Source organism: Anomalospiza imberbis, chromosome 12 (assembly GCF_031753505.1).
Source record: "Anomalospiza imberbis isolate Cuckoo-Finch-1a 21T00152 chromosome 12, ASM3175350v1, whole genome shotgun sequence".
Taxonomy (NCBI): domain Eukaryota; kingdom Metazoa; phylum Chordata; class Aves; order Passeriformes; family Viduidae; genus Anomalospiza; species Anomalospiza imberbis.
The window spans coordinates 2,496,126-2,520,464 of NC_089692.1; the positions used below are offsets into that span (position 1 = coordinate 2,496,126).

Sequence of the window (24,339 nt, forward strand, 5' to 3'; positions counted from 1 at the left end):
CAGTGAAGTTGAAATGGTGAGGCTGGGATTTATATAGTCTATTCCAAATATCCCAGCTACCTCTGTGATTTCTTGTTGTGGGTAGGAAAAGAACATCCTTCATCTCAATGTCAGCAACTTGTATCAAGAAAGAAACCATGGTTAAGAGAAACGTCAGAAAAGAAAGTTCCCTTTTTATCTGTTCATTCCTGGTAATGTGGAATGTGGAACTCAACTCACAGCTGAGTTGGCCTGACAAATTAATTTGTAGTGTTGTATAAAGACACTAGAAACAGCTGTGTAAAAAGCAATGCAGATGTTTTATATACATCGAACTCATTTTCTAATGATTTTTTTGGCATTATATCTCCCTCCATGCATTTGCAAGTTGGTAGGTGCCTGAGTATGTATAATGCTATTTGCGTAGGGTTTTTTCCCATGTACTTTATCTGGGTGTATATAAGCAGATAATTGTACATGGATTTGTCATAGGTGTGCTCTTGCTGTCAGTGATAGTGTTGCCCAAACAGGAAAAGTAGTGCAAAAAATGGGATTAGTTCATGTACAGTGCAGTGCATGCAGTCCATGTGTGCACCTCTCCCTTACTCTGTGTATCCCTCTCTCTCAAAAAAGATACTCTTTGATCATCCAAAGAATGAATCTTCTCAGAAAGTTGCTCAAATGAGGCAGGGGAGGAAGGGAATCATCAGAATTCAGTACCTACAATTTAAAAACTCTTTACTTCAATCGTTCTATAAGATGAGCTGTAAATCAGCAAACCAAATTGCAGAATCAATTAAGTTGCAAAAGACCTCTGAAATCATTGAGTCCAAATTGTGGCCAAAAAAAAGTGAACTCCTATCCTCAATTCATATTTTCTTCTGACATTGTGCAGTCTGATGTGCTCCAACATTAGTGATTGTTATGGAAGAAAGCATTGGAACCCCATCATGGAGATTCTGAAAAGTTATGGACATGAGTTAAGAAAACTCATTTTAATACCTTGATTCCTTTATTTTTGGAGGCATAAGCCCCCATAAACTGACACCTCTGGTATGAGGCTAGTCATGGTAGGTACATATGGCAGTGGGGGGATTTAAAGCATAAAAACCCCAGTAAATCAGCATCACTCAATTTGTGCACATTGCAAGGATGACTTTTTTGGGTACACGAAGGACTAAGAACATGAATTTGCTTAGATTTCAATGAATTTCACTTGCAGAGCATCCCAATATCAAAATCTTAAACTATCCCCTAATTAAAATATTATTGCTGTCTTCAGTTTCATTATCTGCAAAAGCAGATAATAAAGTGCACAATTAGTTTACACAATTTGGTTTTGTGTCTGTGTTAGTCTCTTTTTCTGCTCTAGGCTTTAGACCACTTTGAGGAGTATGGGGGGAGATTCTGTTCTGCTCTTTGTGTGCCTTCACACCTCACCTTCTCTGGCTGCTGTAGCTGGGTCCTTACCTCTGGAGTTAAAAACCAATTGGATTGACAAAATTATTTTATCTTATATTTACCTTGGCTGACCTCTGAGCTAGACTGTTTGTTTGAAAACAGGATTTTTTTGTACACTCTGATTTCCACTTTCCATAAGAAATAAAATATTTCTCTATGAGGCAAAGGATAAAATATAGGAATGAATTCAAAATGAACACCTCTGAAAAAATAAAATTACATTGAAATAAAAATGCCAAGATCTTATATGTGTGGGAAAAAAGACAAGACAATCCAAAGGGAAATAAGCAATCTGAAAACTTACTACAATCTAGTCAAAATTATTGCTTTTTACTTAAAAATTTTGCTCAACATGAAAATATTAGTTTACTTGTCTGCTGCCTTGGATTTTTTTTTTTTTTGGTTCAAGATATTGCATTTCTTCTGACTTTAAAATGCAACTTTACAAACATTCTTTTAAAACCACTTGTCACCTTGTTTACACTACTCAGCAGGGAATAGGAGCTGAAAGTAACAGAGCCAAATTAATGCAACTGGCCAGTATTTTAAATATGTATATATATATATATATATATATACATGTGAGTATTAGAAGGGTGCTTCTGTCTTCCTTGAGAAACTGTAAACCAGATACTACTGTGCCATATACAACTTGTAATAAACATGCAAATCATTGATCAGTTTTTGTTTAAAGAGTGATTTTTATCCCAGACAAAATAAAACCTGTCAAAGTCTTCACCTATATTTGCCATTAAAAATGTAACTTCCTTATTGTTATCTTTTCCTATAAATGAATTAAAATAGCTGTGGAGGGGGTAGTGGTAGGTAAAGTACACGTTTGATACAATCTGAAGTACAATTTTTTGCTGGTATTGCTGAGGTTTTTTTCACTCATACAGTGAGCACTTGATGATCTGGGAATGTGCCAAGCCATTCAGATGTAAATGTGACTGTATCAATTTATGTGGACATGTAAATTAAGCTGAACAGGAACTGGGAGGAGGCAGGAGGTAGAAGGAGAGTCAGGATTCACAGCTGTTGTGAATCCAGCTGAAGGGTTAAGTCCCTCAATCTTACCTTTAAAGCACCCTCAGGCTAGCAGAGGTGTGAGTACAAATGATGCCCAGCTTTGTTCTGGTAGCCTCAGAGAGCTGACCCATGACTGCATGTTCCCTTTGCTGCAGTAAGATGAACTGAGATTCTTCTCCCAGTGGAAGTTCAGCACACCGAGCTCTGGTACCTGACCTGCTGGCAGGGTCAGACCCTGAGAAAGCCCAAGAGGGCTACAATATCCAGCATGTCCTCTGCTGGTGTTGGTGACTGTAGCTACAGACCATCAGGTCCATCAAACAGAGCACCATCACCTCTCAGAGCACTAAATACTGTTAAATGCTAAGGATGGCTTCACTTAAATTCCTAGTGGTGGTCTTGGCTATGACTCTTCACACCCAATCCACCCTCCAAGAATTCCCACCACTGTCAGAATCTGCTCCATCTGCACTAGGAAGTGATCCCTGTGCCTTGTTTTCCCCTGGATGCTGCTGTCTGTGACCTGTTGGCTGAGGCTGCTGCCTGTGCCTGCCTGTTGGCCGGGCACTGTGAGCTAACAAACCCCAGGCTGCTGCTGCTGATCCCAGCTGGACTAGCAGAAGCATTGCTTTGAGTACGAAGGCTGTTCTGCAGTCATGTGAGCAGACCAACAAGTCTTTGGGTGTGTGGAAAAGTGAGATGGGTGAGGGGCTGCTGCAGCAGCAAGGCAGTGATTGAAAGGCAGGAGCATGGGCAGGCAGGGAAGGGTAACTGGTTTCATGGAACAGTGTAAGCTCCACGTTACTTTTCTAATGCAGCCAATTTTTCTCCGAACATAAATGGAAAATGTGATGTCAGACTTGATATGTAAAGTATTTGTCAGTGAAGTTTTTACTACAAGATATTTTGAAACATTTTTTTCCCTCTTAAAATATTTAAAGCCCAAAAAATATACAGGATGGTTCTGGGGAAACGCTAATGCCAATTCTTGTGATGCATGAGACTATCCATATGAGGATCTGAACCTGGAAACAGTTTAGAACAAGCATTATTTCTTAGGTGTTAGCATTTGTACTGTGCTAGTTGTGGTGGAACGTGGCTGTGAAATACAAACTCTAGAAGTTACTGGGGAGTCCAGGCTTGGCATCCTGATGGAGTTTGATCCTTGTTTCCAGTATGGCCAGTTTAAATATCATGTCAAGTGGATAAATGACACGTAAACAAGGGTTCTGTATACAGAATTTGAGTGAAAATTTACAGAGCTGAGACTGCCTCAGCTCGTTATCGCATGGTGCTGATAATGCCAAGGTTGGGGGTTTAATTCCTGTATGAGCCATTCATTTGAGAGTTTGGCTTAAGAATTCTTGTGGGTCACTTCCAAATCAGAATATTCTGTGATTAGAGACAGCAACTAGTGGAATGTCAAGTATTTTATTCTCACAAGACACTCTGGTAGAGATGAGAAAGTCCTGTCAAGCACAGAAATTGAACTAAAACACCTGGAATATTTTTTGCATGTTAAGTCAGATATAATTGTTACTAAAATAAGCAAGTGCAAATTGTTTGCAGCAATGAAAAGAACTACCCTGTTGGGCAGGAAGTGGCATTTATTCTTGCTTGTTGTTATGATGGAAAGATTTGATATTCCTGGTGACTATGAAGATTAAACCAGAGATTTATGTTAATGCAAAGGATTAAAAGAATTTTAATAACACTTATAAAGATGCAAATGTTCGCCTGCATTTTATCTTTTTGCAGATGAATGTGCCATAAGGGAAATATTGAAGGGGAGAACACATCCTCGCTCTGAATTGCAACATCTGGTTTAATACTGCTCTCACATGGTCATTAAGTATTAGATGTTTTCACCAGTGTGTTTATGAACAGTGTAAGTTTGATTAGACTTTTTCTCCCTGGCAAACTTAAGAATATCAGGAATCAGTGATCAACATCCACCTTCAAACATATGGGGCCTGTGTATGGCTTCATGCCTTGCACATTTCAACAAACTAAATATTGCTCAGTGTATTTTCCTTCTTGCTACTCCATCACTTAAAGACTGATTTTCTGAACAGTAAAGAGTTTGAAATACTGGCTGCACTTTAGAATTGCCAGCTGTGCTCCCCTCATTTCAAACACACTGTCCCCCAAGTGCAAACACAGGCCACACCAGCCTGGAAAATTCTGTGCTTTATTTGGGGGCCCTGACATATTATACATATATGTACATACATTTCATGGAGAAATTATAGAAAAAAATATGATTTGAAAAAGGAGGCAATTAAGGTGAAGGTGTAAACATCTGTTTATATTCTGGTTTGTATTTTTCCCTGCTCTTTAACCACATGTTTGCTAACAGGCAAGTATATATAAACAGATGCCACCTGGATTTGTCACACAATTCAGCGGCTGCGACTGTGGAAATATCCAGGCTCTCAAATCAATATAGGTCTTCAAAAGGTTTTGAGTAGTTGAACATCAAGTAATCCATATAGTAAAAGTCATAGCTTTGTTGTCGTTGAGAAGGAGAAAGCTGTGCAAAATACTGTTGTGTAATTTTAGTGGTAGTTCTTTCTTCATTGGAGTGACGATCTTTAAACTTGGGGAAAGTTAAATTTTGTGGAGCACCAATTAAGTGCAAGAAAAAGTTTGCATCTTCTTCCATACTTTCAAATTTCCCAACGAAGTCGTAATCTATTAAACATGGGCTGCAAAGCCTATTGACATGATCCCAGTGTATATCCATACCCACTGGCCTATGTACATCCAGGAGGTATTGAATGAACTCTTTAAACTTGACTCCAGAGCCTGTCCTCAGTGCTTCTTTGGTGGCATTGACACGGTATCTGGAAATGATGGCTTTTCCAAAGACCGGGTGGTAGTAGTTGTTTGGATGTTCAAACTTGTCCCGAAATGCAGATACCAGCTTTTCAAAGGGCTCACGAATAAAGAGCATTTTTGTGTAAGTGCTGAGCCTGTGATAAATTCCTTTGTGGTCAAACCCATCCAGCCGTTTCAAGTAGTTTCCGTAGTGCACGGTGTTGTGCTGGATGTCCTTTGTGGAGGAGGCCAGCCCGTTCAGCACCATGAGCACCCGCTTCCAGTTAGAGCAGCCAGCTTTTGGGACTTCACAGTACAAAACTCTGTATTTGTCTTCTACAAATATTCTAGACACATGATAAGGAGTGATTATTCTTCTGTTATTACTCTTGTATTTTGAACACGTTTCCCTCATAATCCTCTTCCTTTCTCCTTGGATCTGATAGAGATTTTTCCACTTGCTGTTGTTTCTATCCTCATATTTAAGTGTGGGCAGGTTGAGAATGGAGCTGTTCATGGAAATGAGAATTGGGCTCTTTTTAATTATAAACCTCCTCCTGCGTTTATGGAGCTTGATGGAATTAATTTCTTCACCTTTCTGTTGCTCTTTCATAGCAAACATGATGCTGCTTTGCCTTCTGTCGGTGCTTTGAAGCTTGGTGGCCACACTTTCAGATGGCTCTAATGAAATGCTCTGCTTAACTGTTGCTGCTCTGTCTGCAGTATTTTTTCTTAATCTTCTATCCTGGTTATTGCTGGAAACACAATCCTGCTGAGGAAAAATAGATTAAAGATATTAGTAAATGAGAGATTGTCACTACTTGCAGCTTGCACCACTTCACGTGGCTCTTTGGTGACTTTTAGAACTGTACAACAAAACGTGTTGTCACGAGCCCTCAGCACTGCACTATGGTACGGGCTCTTCTCTTGTCCCCTTGTTCTGTGCTTACATGAAACTGAAAGGCAGAGCTGAACCTGATCTAAGATTCCAGTAAATTCTAGTTCTTGGATTTATCTGTATTACTGTATTTTAGGTGGTGTACTCAGACCTTGACATACTTTTGTCTTAGATGTTATTGAAATTTCTACAAAGAGGTATCTGACTATTTTGAGGACTTGCTTACTTATTCCAAACTGCCCCTGTTGTCACACAAACTGAAGGGTTTGCTTGTTTGCGTTGTGTGTATCCCACCACCACCCCCACATCAGTAATTTATCTTTGCAGTGAGGACAGATTGGCACAGAGTGAAGCCCAGCAGGGAAGGGAGGGAGGTTTGTAGAGTTTGCAAGGTGGAGTGAGATGTAAGTGTGGGCAGAGGGAAACAGGAAGGATGTCAGTGGAAATGCAGAGATTTGGCTCACAAGAAGTGGGTTTGGTGAGAGCAGCATGAAGGAGACCCCAGAGGGAGGCTGGAGGGAGGTGAGCCTGGAAGCAGAGCAATGGAGGCTGAATGAGAAGCAGTGGGAGGTGGGAATGAAGCTGTGGCTGGGATCAGCTCCCAAAAACCGAGTAAGTAAAGCAGGTCTATGGGAAAGGCTTTCTGGGACTTGCTCTTTTTCACTGGGGGATCTCTCTGTTAGTACTTCCTGCATACAGCCCAGCTGTGCTCCATTACTTCCTGCTTTTCAAAGCAGCTGAATTAAATCCTGTCTATGCCTCTAAGATTAAAATTATGTTCTGGTCACTGTTTAGCTATGTGTCATCCCCATTTTGAGGTCACCTGGATCAATGTAGCGTATGAACTCCCATGGAGTATTTCAACAGAGGAGCATATGTAGTTGCAGAATGTTTATTGCTGACCCAAAATATTCAGTTAGAGGACTTACAATTTTAAATTTAAATTTTTGATTTTCAGTGTTTCCCCAATAGTATTTAGAACTGGCTTAAAAATAAGATACTGTGTGAATTTGAAGGTGTACAGTTGGGGATTAGAAGGGTCGTGCTCTTTCAGGGTGCTCTTTAAGATTAAATCTAAATCAATTTTATAAGTCTTTGTTGTCTGAAAAAAAGCAATGCAATAGGTGGCAAACTTGTTCTGTCATGGAGGTTTTATCTTGTAACATTCTTGTTAAAGGTCAGAGAATAAAAAAGTCTCAGAAAAGAGATTCAGGATTCATTACAAAAAACATTGGTGACAAAAACCCAAAAAAATCGAATTGTATTTTGTAGGTGACTTGCTTATATTGATAATTACAATAAAAAACTTGAACACAACAGATCAGTATTAAACACAGGTTTTAGGACACTTGCAGAATTCAAATTGGATGCTCTGGTAGTGAAGGTGGTGTGCAGACTGGGAAACCAACTGAAAATTTGTCATGCAAAACACTATTCAGTTGTTGGAAGTGATTGTTGTACTCTACTCTCACCTTCAGAGGTTGCTTCTGTAGTCAGAAACGTGTTTGTCTTTGTAAATACCAGATGTATTTCTAAACATTACCCTTTACAAGACTGGCTGCAATTCAATCCTATTTCCTCATGACATGGCTGATATTTAAAGGTTATCAAATTCAGGCTTCCCAGAGTTCTGGACCTTTAATGATGAGCCCGGAGTTTTTGGGCAACTTGAATGTCTTCTGTCAGTGTAACCCTTGGTGCAGGAGGCCGGGCTGAGCTGCACAGGAGCTGTCAATCCCTGTCACCTGCCTGGGCAGGCGATGGCACCTGGGCACAGCCGGGCACAGCCGGGCACAGCCGGGCACAGCCGGGCACGGCTGCTCCTTCGCACAGTTTGCTCTTGTCCCTCATCTGTGGGCTAGAGGCAGCCCCGCGCAGCCTGACTGCCACTAGATGGGGGAATGTCACCAGAATTTTTCTTTAGCCTGTTTTTAAGTACCTCTCAAGGCCTTCATTTGATCAGTGTGATTTCATACAGAATATTAAGATATGCAAAGTTTACAGTATCTTTTAGCAATATCCAGCCTAGGAAAAAAACTCATAAAACTGAAGTTGCATAGCTTATCAAATTCTTATTTTAAGAGGAAAATTTGCATTTTCATGGCTAAGTTTTTGATGCATCTTTCCTTTTCAGTGCTTCATCTCCAGTATAGTGGCCTTATCTAAGCCATCTCTATCTGTACTCCATACTCGGAATATGGGTACAATTTTCTTTTTGTACTTCTGAAAACTTACTTTTTTTGGTTGCTGGAATCCCATGTTATATTTTATCCCTAAACAAAGAAAGAAAGTAAAGTAATTATTTAGAAATAAAAAACATTAGTTTCTTCTCTTCTAGACTGATACAGTCAGTGTCTTAATGCAATGACAAATAGACCAATGGTGAATCATAATTTATGTATATTTCATAGCAACAATAATCCTTGAAAGGCCTCTTTATGTATAGATGTCATAAAAGTTGTGAAATGGAGTGAAAGACTCTATGACTTTCACCCTTTTACAAACGGGGAAACTGAGATGAACAAAAGTGGAAAAAAAGTGATTGCTTAACCTCAGTTAAAAGGTCAGTAACAGAACAAGAATCAGCTGAAGGTTGTGATTCCAGGTTACAGATCTAAAACAAAAACAAAAAAAGCTGACCTTTGTGTATTTACCCAAACCTGTGTGGCTTGTACCCTGGAACCTTTATTAGGGCAGTAATTAATCACAGTACTTGCATGGAGTACTCTGCTGTGAAGGCAACACGCAGGGGAGTAATGTGTAAGTGAGGTAATATTTGCACACTTTTGGAGAGGCAAACAACACAGAATCATATTTTCTCTAATCTTCTGACTTCTACAGTGATATTTACCTGAAAACAGAATAATAAAGATGTGAAAATCTGAGATGGCAGCTGTAGCTGATGTGTAGGTTTCTTTCATGACCATAACCTTTGTTAGGTATAACTTAATAATACAGAAATGGATAATGGAAACATTACTGAATTATGACATTTGATTGGGGCTTTTCAGCTGTTAGAACTGCTGTCATCACTGTCAATTTTGCTTGAAGACTTCAGTTTAATAAGTCTGCATGATGAATCCTCAGCCTTCTGGACAAGGACAATTACAGCTAAAAGTCTTGCACAACACTAAGTGAAAGCTCAGTCAGTCCCATCAGGCTGATTTTCATAGTACCAGGAAAGCTCTCAGAAACACCTTGCATGATAGTTCACATTGTGACTTGCTGCAGTGAAGATAGCGAGTCCAGCCTAGATGATCAGTCATGCTTTATTTGTGAAATCAGATCTACTAACTGATATTCGTAGTAGAGTCTAAATAAAATTGCTCTGATTATTTCTGTGCTCCAAGAGCTCCCCTAAGAGTGTTCATGATGCTTTTGGCTTATGTTTGAGCTTTAACTCCACTTCTGCCATTTGTTAGCAATGAACTCAAGGTTGTGTGGGATATTGTGATTCTGTGCCTATTGGTTTTACTTCATCAGAAATAAGTTCTAGACACCTTACAGAAGGAGTCTTACAACTTCCCCTAGCTGCTTCTCAGAAATGTTTAGCTGCAAATTAAAGTCAGAAGGTGTCTATTAAACAGAAACAGAGCTTTTCTGTAGCATTCCTGTGCGGGTTCTGTAGACCTGAGGCTGATTCTGCTGTACCAAGCTTTAGGGGATGCTCCCTGAGCTGTTGTCCAGTTCCTGATGTGATCAGTTAAAAACCACATTTATTCGACTGTTGTGTAACATGTTTGGACCTGCTGTCCAAAAAACCCAGCAAAACCTGAGCACCAGCACTTTGAAACAACTCATACTAAAGCATGGGTGATCTGTTTATACCATGAAAATGTTGTATTTATCAGTAAATATAACTGCTTCTGTTTTGCTAATCCTAAGGGCCTAATTTTAAGGTGTTCAGCTGCTTGGCCTTTGCTCTAAGGCATCATTAATACAGCTACCTGGAGTAGTTACTTATAAGATGGGAAAGATGTGTTCCCTTTCCAAAAGTATTTTGAGCTTTTTACTGTTGAAAACTTAAATATGAGGAAAGACTTTTAGTCACTTATCAAAAATCTGGGGAAGTACTTCAGATGGAATCAGTTACAAATACTGATCCTTTGTTGTGTCCATATTATAATGTAACTTAGGGTTAGTTTTCTTCAGTTGTGATCATTTGTTCTGACTTAAAGCAAGCTCTGGTACCTTGTACCCACATACTTTATGTAATTACCTCTTAAATTTGGTGCCATGACTAATAATTTTTAATAAAATCCCACAAAAGTGCAAAGAGCATGTATGAGACCTATATATTTTGTGGTTAATAATGATTGTGTTTTCATTGTAGTGTTTCATAAAGATAACTGATTTGAGAGATTAAAATATTTTGTACAGATATGCTTTGATTTGAAAAATGAAAAATAAATGCTAGGAGGAGATGAGTAACCATTTAAAAAGATAGTTGTTTACTGGCTTTAAGATGTAATCAGAACAAGAATTCCTGCTTAATATAAATGTTTGGTGAAGCACTTGCCAATCTCTTTGATGTTTCTGAATTAGTGACATCTAAATTTGGCTTCTTTTAGTTTCTTTCTCATGATACAGTCTGTCACTTTAGATTTAAATCTACATGATAAAACCTCTTAAGTGCAATGAAGTCAGGGAAGTTATATTGCACAGATCTATTATACCAATCAAAATCTTAATTTATTGCTATGCTACACCTTTACTATTCATATTTCTTACCAGGTCTTTGACGTTATTGCCAAAAGGGTAATATTTTTAGTCATAAATAAACCACTGGTGTCTGGTACACGCAGTTGAAGGCAGTGATCAATAACTCTTAGGTGCCAGACGTGATGATGGCCAACATCTCACTGGTGCCCAAGCACAGAGGGAATAGCAGACAGACTCGTTCTCTAATTACAGATTGTTTATGTTGTTTTTCATGGTGTTCTTTTCTCTTCCACTTGTGGGACCCTGATTTTCCAGGCTTGAGCCTGGCCTGTGTTTTACCCAGTCCTACCACACAGTGAAACCCACTTGAGCTATTCTTTATTTTCTTTTCCAAATGCTACTAGCAATACAATAAAATGGCTTTCATCTTCCTTGGGTAATACTGTATCATTTTACCATTCTGCCTTCTCCTCTGTCTCTGCTTCAAGACCTAATTTTGGTTTGCCTCTGGTGTTTTGCCCTGGTTTGAGACTCAACTACAGCTGAAGTATTTTTTAATAAAAATGATAACTTCAAGTCTGCATCTGCAACTCATCCCTTACTGGGCTTCTGTGCACGGAGTGCTCTTGTTTGCTTCATCCAAATAGATTTGTGAAATTTACTCTGGAATGGTGTTATGGCATTTCAGGAACATCTGTGTCAAGTATCCTATCCAAATATGCCCCAGTCTTAGGTCCTTTCTCAGAGACAGCAATGTGTACTTCACTGCAGAATGATTAATAGAGTAGGACTCAGAATTCTGATAAACATGAAAAAAAATTAGCTGGAAGAAATTTTCCCAAAAATACTGGTCAGAAAATCAAGACAGTTTTTTTTTTCCTTTTCTTTTTTAAAATTTAAACTTATTTCAGCTTGTACAATATAAAAGACCTACCCATATCTGATCCTTACTCGTGTCCAGTTGTCTGCCTCTATGAATTAAATTACTCAGTAAAGAAATTTAGTTAAAGACTGCTACCATAATAAATTATTTGGTTTTACATCTATATGAAATATAGATGTAATATACACATCTGGAAGACTGTTAAAATACAGAAACCTCTAAAATAAAAGCATTTTCTACAAAAATTAAGGCCTAATTAGAACAGACTTTATATGTGTGTCTGTTTTAACTATGTGCTATAAATCCTTTTTCTAACATAAACTTACAAATTGATTTGTAAAAATGCCTTCAAAAGTTCCATCTAAGCTACACACAACATCTCATTTTAATAGAGATGGAATTAATGAGGCCAAGTAAAGAAGGCTTAGCAAAGCAGCAGCACATTTTAAATTGTACATCAGGAAAGAAGCCAACCTGTGCAGTGAATCTAAATAATCGGCTCCCTCTGGGTCCCCAGTGAGGCTGAAGTGTGTGGTGTCACTTCCCACACATGGCAAACTCTGCCTGTGAGTGCTTGGGTTAAATGCTACACGTGCAGCCCTTGCCAGGCAGGTTTGGTGGTGATTGCCTTTGCACTGGGGGAAATGATGGAATGTTTCTGGGGCAGTCTCCAAACCAGGCCTTTGGAGCTCTAAGTAGTTAATCATGGCTCTTTGAGTAAAGTGCTTCTTTTTTTCCCCTTATTTTTAGAAGACATAAGAACTTTTCCAAGCTGCTGAGGGTTGGGGTTCTTTAGTCTCTTTGAGCTTTCTTTCATGTGTGAATTCCTTTGTAACTCAGGTAACACATTTGTCCCAAATTCTGGGCTTTTTTGTTTAAATCCTACCATTGTCAAGCATACAATTTCTAATAGTTTAAATATTATTTGAGGAATTTTGAACTTTGACTGACAGCTTATTCTTAAGCAGTTGTTGGGGTGAAGTAGAACACTTCCCAAAAAGAGAGCCTCATTTTCCCCTCTCCTGTGCTAGTACTGTGCTAACACACCATTACTTCCCATTGTTCTTGTGCTTTCCTGTCCAAGCCAGCTTCAGAGATGCAGGCATTGGATCTGGGTGAAGCTGTGGGTGTCATTTCCAGAGCAGGAGATCTGGGGCTCCTCCATCCCACAGGCAGCATGCAATGCAGCCTTGTGCTGCTGCATTTGTGTCATGGGGCGCTTAGGATGGGAGCAGCTTGTGTGCACTTCAGTTGATTAAAACACGATTACTCTGGCTTTTTGTAACTGAAATGACTTTCCATCTTAATGAAGCAAGGGAGTCTCTGGACAGAAGTACTGTATGCAGGGAAAGCAATGCAATTCTGAAGGGCATAGCCTGGAAATAATTAAAAACATTCCGTTCATCCATCAGTTTGAACAAGAAAAAATTACAAATCGGGGAGCCAAAGCAGAGATCAGTACACACATTAAGTGACTTTTAATATTTGCCTCTTGACGACTTTCATACTGTCAAAGAAACTGGTATTCCCAGTTGATTTGTGCACCAGAAGCTGATCCCGTGTGCTGGAACCAGCAAAGCTGCACAGAGTTGTTCTGAAGCACAGTCCTGAGCCTGGTGTCTCTGCTTCCCTCCTGACCCCTCCTTAACTCTCTCATAGCCACGGTGCTGTGTCCCCCTTGGCAGCTTCCCCTAGGCCACCCTTCACACATGGCTGGCCTTGCCTGTCCCAGGAAGGGAATCTGGGAGTAAAGATCACTGTGTGCAGCTGGGACCCACTGTTTGGAGATGCAGCTCCCACCTGAGCAGGTTGCTTATGCCTACACAGCGTTTCTCAGACAAAATACCCAGACTATCTTCCTGCTGTTGTTTCCCCTTGTCTTGTTGGACACTGACCAAATTTCAGGCACCCACAAAAGTCACTCATGCTTCCCTGCCACAGCAGGGGAAAGGAGAGGGGAAAAAATGACTGAAGGGTTCATGAGTTGATACTAGGATGGGGAAAAAACACTCCAAGGGCAAAACAGGCTAAATTTAGAGATGCAAAGTGAATTTTAATACCAACAAAGTCAGAGGAGGATGATGAGAAGTAAAATAAGCCCTTAAAACCACCTTTTTTCTCCCCAGCCCCTCTCCTTCCTACAAATAGCTCAGGGAGACAGGGCAGGGAAGGTCAGTTCATCATCCAAGATCTTGCACTGCTCAGGGAGAGGAGCCCTTCCCCTGCAGGACTGTGGGGTCCCTCCCACGGGAGACATTTCTCTGTGAACCTCTCCCCTGGGGCTCACACTCAGGAGCAGCAGCTCTCTGTGACCTGCTGCACCCCGAGTCCCTCCCACGGGCACACAGCCCTCCCAAACCTGCTGTGGAGTGGCTCTCTCTTTCCAGGGGTGCAGTGCTCCAAGGACAGGCTGCTCCAGCCTGGGAGCAGGGCCCTCTGTCCCCTGGGTCTCCCACTGGGTCACAGCCCCCTCCAGGCACCCCCTGCTCTGGTGTGGGCACCTCTGCCAGGGGCTGAGGTGGATCTCTGCATCCCCCGTGGATCCCAGGGGCTGAGGTGGATCTCTGCATCCCCTGTGGATCCCAGGGGCTGAGGTGGATCTCTGCATTCCATGGATCCCCAGGGGCTGAGGTGGATCTCTGCATCCCCCGTGGATCCCAGGGGCTGAGGTGGATCTCTGCATCCCCTGTGGATCCCAGGGGCTGTGGATGGATCTCTGCATCCCCCGTGGATCCCAGGGGCTGAGGTGGATCTCTGCATCCCCCATGGATCCCAGGGGCTGAGGTGGATCTCTGCATCCCCCGTGGATCCCAGGGGCTGAGGTGGATCTCTGCATCCCCCGTGGATCCCAGGGGCTGAGGTGGATCTCTGCATCCCCCGTGGATCCCAGGGGCTGAGGTGGATCTCTGCATCCCCCTGGATCCCAGGGCCTGAGGTGGATCTCTGCATCCCCCGTGGATCCCAGGGGCTGAGGTGGATCTCTGCATCCCCCGTGGATCCCAGAGGCTGAGGTGGATCTCTGCATCCCCCGTGGATCCCAGGGGCTGAGGTGGATCTCTCCATCCCCCGTGGATCTCTGCATTCCATGGATCCCCAGGGGCTGTACAGCTGCCTCACCATGGTCTCACCAGGGTCTGCAGAGGAATCCCAGCTCTGGTACCTGCCCCTCCTTCTCCACTGACCCTGGTGTTTCCATTGTTGTTTCCCTCACATGCTCTCCCCTCCTCCTCTTCTCTAGCTGGAATTAACAGTGACCCTCTCTGTTTAGATTTTCTTCTTAAATGTGTTTTCCCAGAGGTGTTACCATCATCTCTGACTGGCCTTGGCCAGCAGCAGGTCCATCTCCAGAACCTTCAGGGCCTGGCTCTGCTGGACATGGTGGGAGCTTCCAGCAGCTTCTCACAGAAGTCATCTCCATGGTCCTCCTGCTACCAAGAGCCAGGCCATGCAAAACCAGCACACCCCCCTCATTAAGGCTTTGTGCCTCTTGTCTCTTGCCTGTTTGCTGTACACATTTTTGTGTTGTGTACTAGTCAGAAATGCCGCCTCTTGAAGCTACTGTTTATTTTTTTATTATTCTAAACTCAGCCTCATATGAGAAATAATTGTTTTGATATGGGTTGCCTCGCAAATTTTTATTTGTCACATTGAAAGCAGGCAAGAAGTAGAAACAGAAAGAGTAGCATTTTAAAGGAATAAATTCCTTTTGAATCAAAACCCAACTAAAGTGTTGCTGTGTCATTCTGGAAAGTCCCACTACCTACACAGCTGACATTGGTAGCTGAATATTGTCTAAATCTGTGGTATTACTTTTGTCCAGGGGATCATACATTTGCATCCAGAGTTTGCAATGGGGCTGTGAACTGTCTACTAACTACTCTGTTGTTGAGATTGGAAGTTGACTGAGGAAAAGATTATTTTATTAACTGGAATTTGGAAACCCTGATACTTTGACTTGCAACATACTAAAAGAACAAATATATCAACTCTGAGAAAAACACATACCATTGTGCTTTTTTCACAAAGGTGTTATATTCAAATATAAACTGAATCTATCTTCTTGACTAAATAATAATGGAACTTAGGCTTGCTCTGTTTCCATGATACCCAATAAAGGAAGGGGCATGGCACATTTATATTGGAGGCTTAATTGAAAGAATAGGAGGAGCTGTTTGTGAATTTATTACGAGGAAGGTACAACTACTTGTTTACTTTGTCTTCTTTGCTATCTAGCCCTACTAATTGGAACTTGCCATTTTCTGACTTAATTTATATTCAATAAGAATTCTATAAAGAAAACAGAAAAGTCAGGTCTGTGTTATTGCATTCCTCCTTCCTTCTTTGGACCTATCCCTGGGAATACTGTTAATTAACATCATTAGCTTTCAGGCACTGTCAGCAGTTACTTGCAATTTCTACTTAATATCTTTCAGTTATTCTTCATTCTCATATTTAATATTTGCATATTGCCTTCGTAGCAGGACTTTGGCAAGGACATTACACTTTCCCAGATTTATTAAAAAGTAAAAGCTAAAGTTTAAAATCTAGCACTGCATTTATATTTAGTAGCCTGTAGAACTATTCAGGTAACCAGAGGAATTTCAATGAATTTCAAGCAAGCACTTCATGAATTTGACTTCATGTATCTAGTTAGAATAGTTCATCCAGAACCCAGAAATGTTTCAAGACGTTGTGCAAGTTTGACATGAAAGCTTCACTGGTCTTCCTATTGGAGGAGAGACAAAGTAATTTTTGATTGTAATTTTGGTGGATTTTTGGACTCCTTTCATATCACTCTGTAGAGATGTTTCTTTGGGAAAGAAAGCACAAATGGAAAGAGAGAAGGCTGCAGGCAAAATTGAAAAAGTAGATCTACAAAGGCATGCCTCTGAGTGCTGAAGCTCACTGCTTTGATAGATTGACTGTAGATCAAATGGCACAGATGTGTATCCAAATGGTGCATATTATTATGTTACAATCAATTAACTGGAACTGATGGAGTTTCCCTTTCTCTGTTCTCATAGCTGATTATTGACAAGTCTTCTTAGTATAAGGGATCAATATGGAACATTTAAAAATAAAGGTTGACACCTGCAACAGCAACAAAGCTTGGTGCAGAGAGGGTGATAATTGGACAGACTTAGATTCATGCCCTGTGAGAAAGAAGCAGTTCTTGGGAAGCTCAGTGTAAGGGGTTGAGCTCTTTGCCAGGCCCTTTATTCCTGAGCACTTGAAGGGCAGTGGGGCTTTGCTGTTTGTCATTTCTCACTGGTTCTACTCTTCTTTGTGGAAGGCTGTTTCTTGTTAAGGAGCTCACTTGCACTCCTTCAGCCAGATTTTAATGACTGATGGGTAGAACAACATGCATGAGAATAATGTCCTGAATTGACTTTCCTATCAGTAAGACTGAGACAGAAATGGTTCTGCCCAAAAACTGAGTGCTGGCTACTTCCAGGATTCAGGTGACATTAGAGGGACTTGACCTGAGGTGCAACCCAGGTAGGAGGAGTCAAAGTGCTAGTATTGAGTTTTAGTAAGCTTGATACATTTTAAAGGTATGGGAAGGCCATTTAAAGATGTTCCAAAACTTTTGGAATTCACAATTTCTCCAACAGTAAAGTGGCAATTTGATGTTCATGCAAAGTTCAATGAAAATTGGTAGTGGAACACCTGGAAAGTCTAAAATGGACACACCTCACTGAGGACACTTAATGCTTCATGTGGCGTGTGCCTGAGAGGTTCAGGTGCTTCCAGGACATAAGGATTGGTCTTAACAAAGCTTTATATCATGTGAATGTTGAAAGACAATTTAGCAGCAGTGGGATTTGGAGGACATTTGCTCTGTTAACTTCAGCTCACAGCTCTTACCACTAGAAACTGGACATCCCAGACTCTGATGTGTTTGCAGCTTGGTGCTGGCAGTGGAGGGAAGCCTTTGGTGCCTCTCTCCCTGTGCACTTCCCAGCACTACTCTCATCTCCATTCTACCTCCACTTGGCTGCCAATATCTCAGAGTCAGGGAGCACAGGAGCTGCTGCTACAGAGATAGCTTTCATCTACCCACGTGGCTCATCTCGCTCTCCCGGTCCCTGCCTCTGCCAGGTCACTGCACTTCCTTCCCCTCCTCTGCCCAGTACAGAACTTGGGATCTGGCAGGGAAATAAAGGAGATGCTGCAGCAGTGGTGTGGCAGTGTACCTCAGGAATGTGGGGAGAGAAAAACAGCCTTTTGTGGGGATTGGTGACTGTTCTGTTCATCTGCACACCTGGGTGAGCTACACTGCTCTTCTGGAGGGGCCGCATCTGCTCTGGCAGTGAGAATAGACAGGTCTTCTCCACTTGGTCACTCTTCCCTGTTTCCTTCCTAGGAAGCCTGGGATGAAGGAGGCAGAGGGCTCTGGTGGAGTTGCCTTTCTGTCAGTCTGAACTATCAGTGGTACCTGAAGTGAGAACCCTTCTGCCACTGCCATTTTATGGGCAAATCTGCATTTTTCATTCACATATAATAGCACTTGTTGTTTTTTCTAGTACCCCAGTGTAGAATGCTGCATCAGCCCAAGGAGGGGCTGTATGAATTGAGAGATGGATTGTTTGCATATACCCTGACAGCCCAAATGTGCGATACAGTTGCTATAACAATTGAATCATCTGATTTTGTAAGTCAGTGCATACAAACAGTGAGTAGCCAGTTGATTGCTGAATATGGTTAGCTAGGAATGGAACTTTGATTTAGCTGATGAAAGTGTGTGAATGTGTCTGATTTCACTGATCCCTTTTCTATGACAATTGTTCAGAGCTTTTCAATGTAACCATGGCTCACTCAGTACCTTGCATACATTTATACATGATCCGTTCTCTCTGCTATGCGTTGGCTGAAGGATCTCTGACACAATCTGCCCCTCTGTTTCAGTCTTCAGAGGCAGCACTCTGCCAGGAAGAGCTCTTTCCTGGCAGTGAAGCCCTGGCTGGGTGTGAGCTTGCACACCCAGTGCAATTCACCCTGATCCCTTGTTTGTCTGCCTCTGCCTGGTGCTACCTAAGCCCCAGCACTGTGAAGAGTGGGCCACTACAGGCCTTTGCTGACCTGGCTGTTTGTTCCACCTGAGAGGCAACTCTTTTGCTTCTGCTATGCTACTTTCTGTCTCGTGTTTTTGCTGCTTACAGGCTGCACTCTGTGTGTAAACATTTGACAATCTCATTTGGTGATCTTTTTATGGCCTTAGAGTTGATCCACTGGGTGGAAAAGGAAAAAAAAAATGTTTTTACTCAAATGACTGAGTTCCCTAGGTTTTATTACTCATTATTCAGAAATAAAATATTTAAAACCTTTGCACTCCACTGTCTGAAGTCTTGCTACTCTGTGGATTGGAATTGGAAGCATGGGTTTGAAACTGCCTTTGTTGCAGTATTAGAACAGCTTCTGCTTAAGCAATAGTTATCTATGATTGTATAGCATTTTCTTTTCAAACATGAAAATTTGGCATTTACTTCAGTGGGTACTGGACCAGCTCCTCCATGAGCAAGCAGCAACACATGATTGATTTTTACAAGTGGTGGTAAACTGCTTTCCTAATCTCTTTACTCAGTGCTGCTTTTTCTCACTGTACTTTCCCTGAAAGGATTGGGAAATTAGTGCTGCTCCTCTGAAACCAGTTGAAAACTACTATGGGCTTGCAAAAAGCAAGTTTCTTCCTGTTAAATTTTATTTAAAAATAAAAAATTGGATAAAATTGTCAGTGACTTTTTTTACTTCTGCAAGAACTATAATATGAGAAAATATGTGTTAAAAAATACATGGAGTAAAGTTTTGGTCTCATTTTTCATCTCTTTGTATCTCTACCTCAAGAAAAACTAAAACCATCAGGAACAGGCATGGAAAAGAGCACCACTACTTCACATACTCTCACTTTTTTCCAGTCTTCTGTCTTTACCTAAAAAGGGACAGCATTTACAAACTGTCATAAATCTCTGTAGGAAAAGATTTAATTATCCAAAAAGTGAAGATGTCAAAAACATAAGGACAAATGAATAAAAATGTTTTGCATCATTCTTTAGAATGAATTTAAATGTCTGTCTCTGTTTCCTCATGCAAATCCAGCTTTGCTGCTTTTTACCCCTTTTAGATTTTCTTTTTCATCTGAAGGCAACAAAGGCCTTCTGGCAGGAATTGGGTTTATGCTTTTCATGCAATCTCAGATTCTCTTTTCAAAGATGCTCTAAACTTTCTTTGTGGAGCTCAAATGAACTAAAATTTGCAGAGGCACATCACATGCAATTTCAGATAGCTTTTCTGTACTTTTTGCTATTCAGAACATGAAGATTCCACTTTGAGAAGATGTATAGTAGCAGGGCCTCAAATCCCTTCTCACAACTTCTTGTGTATTTGGTTTCCTTACACAGGAATGAAATTCTTCCGGGCATATTCCTCAGAGAATCTCTCAAGCCAGTTTTACCCAGAGGAACTTGAGAAATGTACATTTTCACTTGTATGCTTTGTATGAGGTGCAGAGCTGGTAATCTTATAAGAATGTGTTATGTTGATAAAATGAAATAATTAAAATTGTAGTAACCTTGATCTGGTCTCAATCTAGTACCTCTTAAAGAGAGCTACGGATTCAAATTTTTCTTGTAAACAAATGAGATTATAGCCTCTGACTTGACATAATTTTCCTTTTTTTCCCCATTAAGGAAGGTGGAAATTGCCAATCTGTTGACAGGAAGTGCTGGAAGAAGCAATGTGGGTGATTTCCTTGGTGACTATCAGACACTTGAGGCCAGGCTTTCAAACTACATTTGAAATAAAAGAAATACACTGTGGGAAAGATAGGCAGTATGGTCTTTAGCAGGCTTGTTTCTTGCTGGTGTGCTGCAAGAACCCAGCTGCCAGCCTAATGCTGCTGGATTAGCATGGGGAGCTTGCTGAAAGACTGAATGATTCATTGTGTGCTTTATTTTTACAGAGAAGCTACAGTATCCTAAAAGTTTAGATACAGAACCTCTGGCATAAAATCTGAATATATTTTTGTAACACTGCATCCTCAGGAGAACTTTTCTGTAGTGCCTGATTTTGTATTTCATAATGGTGTGTTTTAATAAAAAAACATTTTGTCAAATCACAAGTAAGCATATATTGTCTTGAAGTGAATTAATGGAAGAAAAATTCTGAAGTAATCTGCTGTTAGTAAATGGCTATGTATGGGCAGTCAATTTCAGAGGTTGTTACTGTGCTCATTTTGGCTGGGACAGAATCAATTTTCTACTATGGGGCTGTATTTTGCATTTGTGCTGGAATCACTGTTGAAGTACAGGGATGTTTTTGTTACTGCTGGGCAGGGCTTACACAAAGTCAAGGCCTTTGCTGTTCCTTGCCCTCAAAAGGAGTAGGCTGGAGGTGCACCAGAATTTGGGAGGGGACACAGCTGACCCCGAGTGACCCAGTATTCCACAGTGTGTGGCATTCCAATGTGCTCCCCTGTAAAGCTGGGGGAACAGGAGGAAGAGGGGGAGGATGGACTGATGGCATTTCCCTGGCTGAGCAACCACTGACACCTGATGGGGCCCTGCTGAACTTTTGGCTGCCCTTGGGAAGCAGGGAATGAAATCCTTGCTTTGCTTTGCTTTGCTTTGCTTTGCTTTGCTTTGCTTTTCTCTGCTTTGCTTTGCTCGTGTGCCTGGCCTTGGCTGTGCCCATGTCTCATGTTAAGGCAATTTAAGAGGTAGACACTCTGCAATGTGTTGCCTTCCCTTATAGTTTTAACTGATCCCTTTCCACCAATAAGGAGACATGAAATATAAATATCTGTAAGTGAAAAAATTCTACTGTTTACTAACAGGAGAAAGAGCATCAGGCAAAAATAGCACTGATGGATCACTAGATAGAAAATTGCCAAGGCTCACTGACTCCCCGGGACAAAGACAAGCCCAGACGGGTAGGGTAACCCCCGTTCCCCATGAGGGCGGCTCGGAGGGCAGAGGCGAATGGCCTCAGCGCTGTCCCTGATCCCCGTGGCGGCAGCTCCGGCCACGGTGGGGCTGCACCCCAGCTGGGGCAGGGCTGGAGCCCAGCAAGGGTTCAGGAGGTTCAACCCGCCGGGGGCTGCGCCTTCCCCACGGTGGGGGACAGCAGGGGATGGATGGGGCAGGGGATGGACAGCAGGGGATGGACGGCAGGGGATGGATGGCAGGGGATGGATGGCAGGGGATGGATGGCAGGGGACGGCAGGGGATGGATGGGGCAGGGGATGGACGGCAGGGGATGGCAGGGGATGGATGGGGCAGGGGATGGACGGCAGGGGATGGACGGCAGGGGATGGATGGGGCAGGGGATGGACGGCAGGGGATGGACGGCAGGGGATGGATGGGGCAAGGGACGGACGGCAGGGGATGGATGGCAGGGGATGGACGGCAGGGGACGGACGGCAGGGGATGGACGGCAGGGGATGGATGGCAGGGGATGGACGGCAGGGGATGGATGGCAGGGGATGGACGGCAGGGGATGGATGGCAGGAGAAGGCAGGGGATGGCAGGGGATGGACGGCAGGAGATGGACGGCAGGGGATGGATGGGGCAGGAGAAGGCAGGGGATGGCAGGGGACAGCAGGAGAAGGCAGGGACAGCAGGGGATGGCAGGGGACAGCAGGGGATGGCAAGGGACAGCAGGGGATGGCAGGGGACAGCAGGAGAAGGCAGGGACAGCAGGGTATGGCAGGGGACAGCAGGAGAAACAGGGACAGCAGGGGATGGCAGGGGATGGCAGAGGATGGCAGGGACAGAGAGTGGCTGTGGTGCTTAATTAGTGGCTGAGGTTAAAGCCATGACAGTTAATTAATGCAGACAATATCACTTTGTGTTTTGCTGATTGTATTTTAAATGGACTTAATTCTCAAGAGTTTTCAGCTTGGGAGGTTTCAGAGCCCATGTAACATGAAGTCATGGGCTTGGCAGGCTTGGCTTGGTCTGGGGGCCTGGGCTCCTTTCTGCCTCTGTGCCTCTCTCCTCAGCTATAACATAGGAAGGATGTGTCTCCCAGAGGAGTGCAGTGCCTGTAAGCTCATTAACCAAGAACAGCACTAGTTAGTGCTTCTAACACTCTAAGGGTGCTTTCCTTAACTTGTTAAATTGCTGAGAATTAAATTGCAGTTACTTTTGAATTTCAAATTAAAAGCAGTACTTTCTAACAAAGTTTTTTTTTTTTTTCTGCCCAAAAGGTTTTCCTGTCATGTTTTGTGCCACCTTGCTTGTTTTGGAGTTTCTCCCAGATTCTGCCTCTGTTTATATGTTACTGTTGATGGACATGCTGTTGACACAAACATTTTTCCAATGCTCTTACTGTGCATGCTCCTTTGACAGCATAGATTTTCAAAAATCACTTTCCAATTGTTTGGCCTCACATTCTATATCACTTGGAGTGCCACAGTGGAATAAGTGATGTAGAGAATAGAAATGTTCCTTGAGAAACTTAGATTTATGTATGTGAACCACTTCAATGACTTTTAGTGCAGGACTTGTAAGTTTTATTTTGTTCTGTAGAGTGTTTCAGACAAATTTGGATGGGATAGGATATGTTTTCCAGTTTTTCTTTTTTAATACTACTTTCTGGTCATAATCTCAAAATCTGCATAACCAACACTCTTTAAAATGTGTTTCAGTAATTTTAAAATATGATTTCACCTTTGTAGAAAAATAATGCAAAGAAATCCCTGCCTGTTACATTAAGATTACAGACATCTAAAACTAGCTGTAGCATCTTTACTTAAACCATCTCTTCCCTGAGTCCTCCAAAAAGAATGGGTCTGTTTTACTGCTGTGCACAAATTCTCCCTTGTTCTCAGGGTTCTCTTTCTTCTCTGTCAACACCCTAAAGGCAGCACAGTAGCCAAAATGAATGTATGCAAACATCTTAAGAGAAGTGGCTCTTAGGATTTCTAATGTTTTGAATGTTTTTCTGTGTTTCCTCAACTGTATATGGCTTTGTTTAAGCAATAAAATTACAAATAATTAGAAATCCAGATAGAGGCTCCTTTTGCCTTAAATCTACACAGGGACTGAGGAACCCTGATTCACTTGCTATTGAATTAGAGAATTATTGAATACTAAAATAAAGTAATATAAAAATGCTGGGTCAGGTGAAGAATGCTGTTTGTTTCAACGGTGTTTAATTATATTTATTTGCATTTAATATCTCATTTAACCAAATAAATGTCCAGATACTCATGACATGTAAAATGCTACTACTAGTTCAAAACTCTTAAGTAAGAACTTTATAAGAAATACATCACCTTTATTGAAATTGAGAGACATAGTAATGAACCCATTTTATCCTATATTTTTATAAGAATACTGCTGATTTTATTCCAAGTAAGTGTTATGTTAAATTAAGTAAAAGTCTCTAGTGTTTTAGACAGTAAGTTACAGCACTAAGAACTCAAATCTTGTTAAACATGATTTAATAAGAGAAGAAGATATTTTAGTTGATTTTTAGTGTCCACATTCAGAGGTTAAAGTGGAAAAAGTACACTTATGGCAAAAAAAAACATGGAATAATAATGTTTTTCTTCTTCCTTTCTATAGCAGAAGCTGTTATTTTTAATACACATGAAAAACTTCAG

The 24,339-nt window shown here is 41.6% G+C and overlaps 1 protein-coding gene and 1 long non-coding RNA gene across 3 annotated transcripts in view; one reads left to right on the forward strand and one right to left on the reverse strand.

The window, feature by feature from the left end:
- The window catches only part of LOC137481039 (uncharacterized), a 115,118-nt gene that overhangs the window by 17,386 nt on the left and 73,393 nt on the right, over nucleotides 1-24,339 (forward strand). The gene's annotated exons all lie outside the window — the stretch shown is intronic.
- The window catches only part of CHST8 (carbohydrate sulfotransferase 8), a 142,380-nt gene continuing 122,684 nt past the window's right edge, over nucleotides 4,644-24,339 (reverse strand). Inside the window, exons 2-3 of one of the 2 annotated variants that reach the window (XM_068202491.1) lie at nucleotides 8,423-8,460; nucleotides 4,644-6,058 (exon numbers count right to left, since the gene is read on the reverse strand). In XM_068202491.1, the coding sequence (XP_068058592.1) occupies nucleotides 4,910-6,058; nucleotides 8,423-8,460 (1,187 nt within the window). In that variant the 3' untranslated portion in view covers nucleotides 4,644-4,909. Of the gene's footprint in view, nucleotides 6,062-8,422; nucleotides 8,461-24,339 lie in introns of both variants that reach the window. The other variant, XM_068202490.1, reaches the window with a different exon arrangement.